At 42.8% G+C, this 8247-nt stretch overlaps 1 protein-coding gene across 1 annotated transcript in view; it reads right to left on the bottom strand.

The window, feature by feature from the left end:
• Window positions 1-477: 477 nt before the first annotated feature.
• LOC108507130 overlaps window positions 478-8247 on the bottom strand; it is a gene marked incomplete at its 3' end in the record, with an annotated part of 97501 nt that continues 89731 nt past the window's right edge. Inside the window, exon 5 of the mRNA XM_017834818.1 lies at window positions 478-539. Within this exon, the coding sequence (XP_017690307.1) occupies window positions 478-539 (62 nt within the window). The remainder of the gene's footprint in view (window positions 540-8247) is intronic.

Raw genomic sequence — 8247 nt, 5'->3', positions numbered from 1 at the left:
GCTATTCCAAAGAAAGATATTGAAATGTGAGTTTTGTCTCTAGAATCTTCTATTTCTAATCCACAAGTAGCATACTAATGCCATAGGATGATCTGGACCTCTCATTCTCAAGGTCATTTCCCCATCCACAACATGGTACTTAAAATACTTTTTTTTTTCATTTGCCTTAACTATGGTACTACAGCCATGACATACTAATTCCAGAAAACAGTCAAGCCTTATAGAAAGAAATCATATCTCTTCAACTTCGACTCATTTTAATTTCAAATTCAAATGCTCAATTAGATCACCTTGGGACATTAGACAACAGCATTTCAATTCCCCCATGACTCCTCAAAGACAAAGCACATGCATAAACCTCACAATTTGAGATCTTCCTTATATGTAACACAGTTACATCCTGACACCAAACATGTAGTAAAAGACACAATTGCTGCTGTAGTAATCAGTCATCCAGACATGACAGATATAACTGACCTTCATGAGATGCTGATTTATCCATTTTGTGAACGTCTTCTTTTGTACTTTGTCCCGCTCATCTAGAGGTAAAAAGGAAAAAGAAAAGGGTTTAACAGCTCTACAAGTGATGCAGAAGATTTTTTTTATTAAGAGATTTATAAAATTAATATTCTAGTAAATTTATAAAATTTAAATTTTCAAAAGCTCCAAAATGTCTAACCAAAATAACAGCACATAAAAGTTTTTGCAGTACATCACAGCATGTAATGAAAAAGTTTCTTGAAGCTCCAGCTGAGTTCCTTCAGGATAATGGTTCCACAGGTACAACATCAGGAATACTAATAAAAATATAACTTCCTAGGAGAAGTCAACCGCCACTCAAATTGTACTTAAAAAGTCATGGCAAATTTTTAAGAGCTATAAATACTACTCATAGCCTCTACAATCAATTAATTACTAAAGTATTAGGCAATGGAAAATCTCTTACCACATGAAAGCTAATTTTTTTAATCACCATGCTTTTCAACTGGAATATCCATTGTTCCAACACACAGGGGTGAGTTACAGCTTCAGTCAGAGAAAGTACCCTCCTTTAATTCTCTTTAAAATCAACAGGGATGTCCACTAACCCAGATATGGGACCCAGCCACTTTCAGCAGTTTGCTCCCTGGCATGGCAGTTAGCATCAATGATTGCCCACAAAACAGTGTGGAGATATAACAGAAGTAATAGACTCAGGGTAAGAAAGCATCCTACTTATAGATAGGAAGCATATACGTGAATTCTACTCAGAGGAAAACTAACCACCACAAGATTTATCTCCAGCAACCTGTGTAGGGTCACGAGCCAGTACAACTGCTACAGAGCCCGTTCACAGTCCCGGAGCTACCCAGAGCAGGAGTCACGGGGCATTAGGACCAGGACCATCTGTGCAAGCCTAAAATAGCAAGATTCCTTCTGACCCCGTACAACACAACTGCAGCTGTTTCATTGACTCAGGCTATTTGCAGTGTGGCTGAGAATGAGCAGTGAGCTCAGGTAGCAAAACAAGACCCCTCTGCACCTATTGCCATCACTAGAAGACTGATTCAGGTCTTGTATTTTACATTTTAAAATACTGTTTTCAGGTTAGTCAAAGAGAACAATAAATAAAAATAAATTGACTGAAAGTCTTTCAAGTACTTTCGAGTTTCTGGTGCGATACTGAGGTCTTTCAAAACAGCATGACATCATACAAGAGTACATGTTGGGCCAAACTGAGCACTGCATGCTGTTCCTAACAGTAGTGAGAAATTACTTTTGGGGAATAAATGCAAAAACAACACAAGTAAAAGCCTGTGAAGCCTTTGTATAGTCCTCTCTTATGTGACTCACAGACTTTCTACATGCTCATACATATCTTCGCATTTAAGAGCCATAGATGCATTTTTCCTGTTATTTTTTCCAATTCTTTTTTAACACACCTATCACTTTGATAGCCACAGCTTACTGTGACAATGAGATCTTCAGGCAGTATGTGTAGTTGTATATTTGGCTCTGTACAGAATAGTTGCTGATTCCTAAACCTCTTTTCCACACCACTCAAGATCTTCTAAGCTACTGGCATATGATTTTTTCCCCACTTCACAGCTTTACACTCTCTTATTCTACTTGAAGACTCAAAAAAGAGGAGAAATAGAAAAACTAAAGAGCAAAGCTGCACTACTGGGAAAAAAAAAATTGGCAGATTAAAAGAACTTTTTGCTATATACACTTCCCTGTAGCCTTCATCTAGCAAGACATCATTTCTGACATCAGTTATTTATCCTAATAAAGTGGAAGCTCTGATTTAGTAGATGTAGAGAACAGAAAATCTCAGAATTAAGAGAAATCTAGAAACACTTTCACTTTTAACTGTTCCATTATGGGCAGCTCTTGTAAAAGGAACACAAAATTTCACAATGTGTACAATGTGTCTTTTCTCCTAAGGTAACCTCATCTAGTTTTGACCACACAGAAGTTTACATTTTGGGAAATGTTACTGTGACAACAGTTAAAAAAAAAAAAAAGAGTTGAAAAAAATCCACTTGTATTTTGTTAAGACTATGGAGTCACTATTAGTTTCAACACTATTTTCAATTAAAATGCCAACATTCATAAAACAAGTGATACTTACTACTCTTTTTCCTTTTATACATACATATGTATTACACAAACACTCACAGAAAAATTCTGTGACTGACAGACACGAATGTGCCATGAGGAGGAAAGCTGACACCTGTCATGTTGTGAAAAACACCAGAATTAAAGGAAGGAAAGAAAGTCATCAAAACAGAATCACAGAATATTCTGAGTTAGAAAGGACCCACAGGATCATTGAGTTGAACCCTTAAGTGAACGGCTCATACAGGGGATCGAACCCAAAACCTTGTCATAGTTAGCACCAAGTTTTAACCGATCTCAGTGTCACACCTCACTGTGATTTTTATCAAAAAACCAAATGCTTCCAGAAAGGTAAAAGCATACTAAGAGGAAAATACAGTGCAACAGTATTCAGTGTGCTCCAGCTCAGAGCAGAACACACCAAATCAAACTCCCCAAATGAAGTAAAAACCAGGAAAATTACAAAAAAAAAAAAAATGAAACACTAATTAAGGAAAGAAACCCTCAGAAAGCCCCTTGAGAGAAGCTTCCCCCCAGAAAGCTCTGCCCTGTCCCACAGGCAGCCCTGCCGCCCTGCCAGCCCAGCTCCGGGCTGCATTACTGACCCATGCAGCACATGACTTCCACCAGCCTGGCACTCTGGTCCTTTTCATCTTCATCAGACTGTCTCATTGCCCCCTCCAAAAGTTCAGAGCTTCTTCTCTTTTCAGGGCAAAGGAGAGCCAAGGAGTGACCAGGACTTCTAGCTGACACAAAGTAGCAACACCCCTTTTTAAAAAAAACAGAAGCAAACAGCCCATGTGCTGTCAGAGCAAGCAAAACTGCAAGCCATCTGGCTTTAACTCAAATAAGAAATAAATTAAGCATCTACATTTGTTTGTTTTGAACTTTCAGGTGCATTAATACACATTTGAGTGCAAATGCTGAGCTTTCCAAACCAGGAAGTCTGTTTTTAATTCTACCAGCAGTGAACAGCAAGGAAAGAGCGTCACCACGAACGCAGCAGTGCTGTTTAAGCCAAGGTAATTTAAGAATGCAGGTAAAGCAGGAGCTGCAGAAAGAAAGGACATCTTCCTACATCATCTGTTATGCAGATCATCACAATAAACCCTCAGTAGTTAATTAATCAACTTAAGTTTGTCTGCTTTTACCTATTATTGCAGACATTAATGTGATGCATCAGACAAAGTCTCCTGTACTTTATGTGCCTGGAAAGTGCCTCAACAAAATGTCTCCAGTCTTAATAAACTGACAACCTACTTCATGAACCTATACTACAATACAGAAGCATCTAAAGAGGCTCCAGATTAGAGTATTTGCACTTAAAAAACAGTTGCTGCAACTAAGGTCTCTTGCTCTGTGTTCTTGTCATTCCTCAATTCCAGGCACAAATTCAGGGGCCAGGTCCTTTTAATACCAATATGAATCTCTATCACCTACATGGTTCACAGTGTCTGGAAATCAGGACAGTTTCTCTGGAAGAGAAACAGAACTATACCAAAGGCGACACATGGCATTGATGCCTCTTCAGTGATCTCCTAGGAAGAATCACAAACTCATTGAGCCTGGAAAAGATCTTTAAGATCATCAAGAGCAACAGTTAACAAACAACTAAATGATGTCTCTAAGTGCCACATCTTCATGTCTTTTAAATCCCTCCAAGGATGGTAACTCAATTATTTCCCTGGGCAGCCTGTTTCAATGTTTGACAACTGTTCTGTGAAGAAATTCCTCCTATGTCCAACATGAACCTCCCTAGGCCATTTCCTCTTGATCTGTGACTTGTTACTTGGGAGAAGAGGCCAACACTCACCTCACTACAACCTCCTTTCACGTAGTTGTAGAGAGCAACAAGGTCTCCCCTTAGGCTCCTTTTCTCCGGGCTAAACAACCCCAGCTCCCTCAGTCGTTCCTCATCAGACTTGTGCTCCAGACCCTTCACCAGCTTCATTACCCTTCTCTGGACACACTCCAGAACCTCAGTGTCTTTTTTGTAGTGCAGGGCCCAGAAACGGACACAGGATTCAAGGTGCAGCCTCACCAGTCCCAAGTCCAGAGGGACAATCACTTCCCCTGTCCTGCTGGCTGCGTTATTTCTGATACAAGCCAAGATATCGCTGGCCTTCTTGGCCACCTGGGCACACTGCTGGCTCATGCTCAGTCCCTGTGGATCAGCACACGCCGGTCCTTTTCCACCAGGCAGCTTTCCAGCCACTCTGCCCCCAGCCTGTAGTGTTGCATGGGGTTGCTGGGACTCATGTGCAGAAGCCACTGAGTGCTCCTCTCTACCTGAAGGCATACATGAAATCTCTGAGCAATCACAGCAGATGCCACCAGCTTGCATGAGCAAGCTTGTCTCCACTTCTCTCCACACCAACGTAAAAATATGCAAAATAAGCACAGCAATACAAACTCCTCAGTTTCCAGATGAGTTGCAAATTTCTACGCTTCTTTCTCTGATATTTTCACCATTAGAATGAAGTCTGGAATTCCTACACCTAGTGACAGACTTACTAAAAGAAAAAAATAAATCTCCTTTTCTTCATCAGCTTCTAGTATTGCTGTTATGTTTGCTTCTCTGCTGATATTTGTTTGCCTGCATGAATGGCCAGATAGTTAACAGGTTTTTCTACTTTTGTCCAGGTATTTACAAAAGCCCTGAAAGGCATTTTTCCTATGTTTATATAAGAAAACTCATATAATACTCATAAAACTCACTTATATTTACATTCACGTATAAATGCGCTATTTTTCTGCACAAATTGTTGCTATAATACCTATTTATATTTGTAGGAGGCCGAGGATTGAAAACAATTGAAAGTGTGTACAGTCGTGTATAAGCTGTGAAGGTCATGTCTGACCACAAAAGACAAAAGGAGAAAAACAGGATACAAGGTTGGGTAGTAAAAACAGGAACTTGTAACCGCAGAGCATTAATGACGCCAATATAAGTAACCAATGAAGAGAACCCCTTGTTCGCATGGCTTGCGCGTGGACAAGGTGATGTAGCCAATAAGCTTATGCGTGAACGCGTGTACGGAAGTAAGACAAGCATAAATGTAACCATAGAAGCTTCCCTAAACGGAGTCATGCAGCTTCAATAAAGAGAGTTCTGCTTTACCTACATCGTATCGGTGTGCTTGCTCCCCTCCACCTGGCCGCAGCATTGTGGTGACCCCGACGTGATTCTGCACGGACACTGCGGACGAGAGAAGGTGGAGACATCCCGGCTGCTAGAAAAGCAGGCTGCTCGAGAAGCAGGATCATTGTTGTGGCCACGGCTGACCGGTGAGTCAGGCAGACTGCGGTCTGGACGGGATGGGTACCGCTGTATCAGCGATAGAAAGAGCTACAGTCGACGGGTTGCTCAGTGTAGCGAAAAAGACTGGGCACACGGTCCCTCGAGCTGAGCTCGTGGACTTCTTGTATTGGTGTCGGAGACGCGGTCTCTTGACTTCTTCTGATCAATTGTTTGATATCGAACATTGGGAAAAGATTGGGTCTGAATTATGGCAAAGTGTGCAGAACGGCCAAAAGGGGAGCAAGCAGATGGCACAGATCTTCCGAATAGTTCGGGAGATGATTCAACAAGTCCATGCTGATGCTGAAATCGCCACTGCTTTGCAAAAAGCCCTCGATTGTTCTACACAGCCGAAAGAAAAGGAAAAGGACGAGGAGGGAAAGGACAGTTGTTCGACGTTGATAGACTGGGAGTTAAAACCTGATCCTCCCCCAGCGTACCCCCCAATAGCAGCGCCTATGTTCCGAGGAGAGTTTGAAGATCTCATTCCCCCTTGGAATCCTAACGAGACCTCTGCTGGGGCGGCTGCTGCGCCTTCTGCGCCTCTTCCCCCAGAAGCTATGGAGGTTGATCCAGCTAAAGTACCATTACCAGCGGATGAAAAGGCGTCCCCCCAGAATCCTCTTGTCGACGAGCTACGGTTGCAACGAGAGCAGATGGCTAAGTTGCTGGGGGCAATGCAAGAACTAGACTCTAAAGGGGGGAAGGGTAAACTGCGGGAGTTATATGAGAAAGCAGCCAAAGCAGTACAACAAGGGATACAGAACATAGAGGAGCAGCTTACTAAGCAAGAGGCGGCTGCATGGGGAGGCAGGGAGGGAATCAAACAAGCCATCCTGCAGCGTCAAGTGACGCTAGAGGAAGAGCAACAGTTGATACGGCGCCTTTTAGGAGCACCAGAGGGGCTTACTACGGGAGAGAAAGAACAACTGCGAAGGGCTTTAGACGAAGGTAGAGAAGAGAGAGACGTCCGTAGGAGACTGCCTTTTGATAGGCGTGGGCCAGATCCTTTTGGTGGGCGTGGGATAGATGGAACACGGGGGCCTCCGCGAGATGATTCCTTTGATCCGACCAGGCGCTGGAAGGGTATATTAAGTCAGGCAGATTTAAAGGGGACGGTAATATTTGAGCCCATCATTGCGGCTCCGGTAAAAGTCCAACCTAATGGTCGTAGGGAGTGGGTTCCCTTAGACTGGACAATGATTTCAAAATTACAGCAAAGCATTATGGCTTATGGACCCAATAATTCTGCTGTAAGGCGGCAATTGAGTGCCTTTTTGAAGTATCAGGAGCTCACTCCTGCCGATATAAGGATGATTATGGAAATTTTGCTTGGTGCCACCGCATATACAGTTTTTCTGGTGAAATGGCAAGAGCGCGTAGAGGCAGCTCAGCTGCAGAATCTTGAGTTACATGATGATGACCCCTTGAAGGTAGCCACGCTGAAAATGCTGATGGGGTCCGGTCAATTCAGAGATCCACAGCGTCAGGCAGCTTTGCACCCTAGAATTCTAGGGTAAGCTAAAGCTGCTGCTTTAGAAGCTTTTCATGCCCTGCCGCAGATAGGAAAACCGAACCCTCCCTACCTTCAGATACGACAGGGAGAAAACGAATCTTTTTTAGGCTTTGTGGATAGGATTCGGGAAGCGATTGACGTGGTGCCCGATATTGATGCAAATATCAAAACAACATTACTTAAAGAAGTTGCATCCCAAAATGCGAATCGTACTTGTAAACGTTTGTTGCAGTCACTTCCACAGGGTTCTACCTTAGTACAGATGATCGATCACTGTTCGCGCGCACCTTGGGAAGAAGAGAAACAGCGCGCTAATATACATGCAGTAGCTCTTGCCGCCGCCTTAAAACAAAACGAACTTGAAGCCGAGGATGACAAAATCTATGACAGCCAGGGGCTGCTGCTTTCCAGTGGAATAGACCTCTGTGACTGCCTAGACGAAGATTGCCTGGGATGTTTCTATACTTGTCCCAAGTGCGGCTCCAACAAGTGTGGGGTGGAATGTCGCTGTGACCGTGAGTGGCTCTACGAGCAAATTGAGATAGAAGGAGGCACGATTTACTAATCAAAAGCAACCCTTTTGATAGATGGCTACGCTCTTAGAGAATAGGAAACTAGCTGCGCAATATACTAATAGCTTTAGCCGGTCCCTTTATCATTAGATTGCTTTACCTTTGCTGTGAGCCTTACTTATTACAATACCTGTTGTCACAAATACATAAAATGATAGACATGCTATTTGAAAAAAGAGGGGGAGATGTAGGAGGCCGAGGATTGAAAACAATTGAAAGTGTGTACAGTCGTGTATAAGCTGTGAAGGTCATGTCTG

This window comes from Lepidothrix coronata, unplaced genomic scaffold (assembly GCF_001604755.1).
Source record: "Lepidothrix coronata isolate B3197 unplaced genomic scaffold, Lepidothrix_coronata-1.0 Scaffold241, whole genome shotgun sequence".
Lineage (NCBI taxonomy): Eukaryota > Metazoa > Chordata > Aves > Passeriformes > Pipridae > Lepidothrix > Lepidothrix coronata.
The sequence above is the reverse complement of the archived record's forward strand: the minus strand, read 5'-3'. Positions and strand labels throughout refer to the sequence as shown.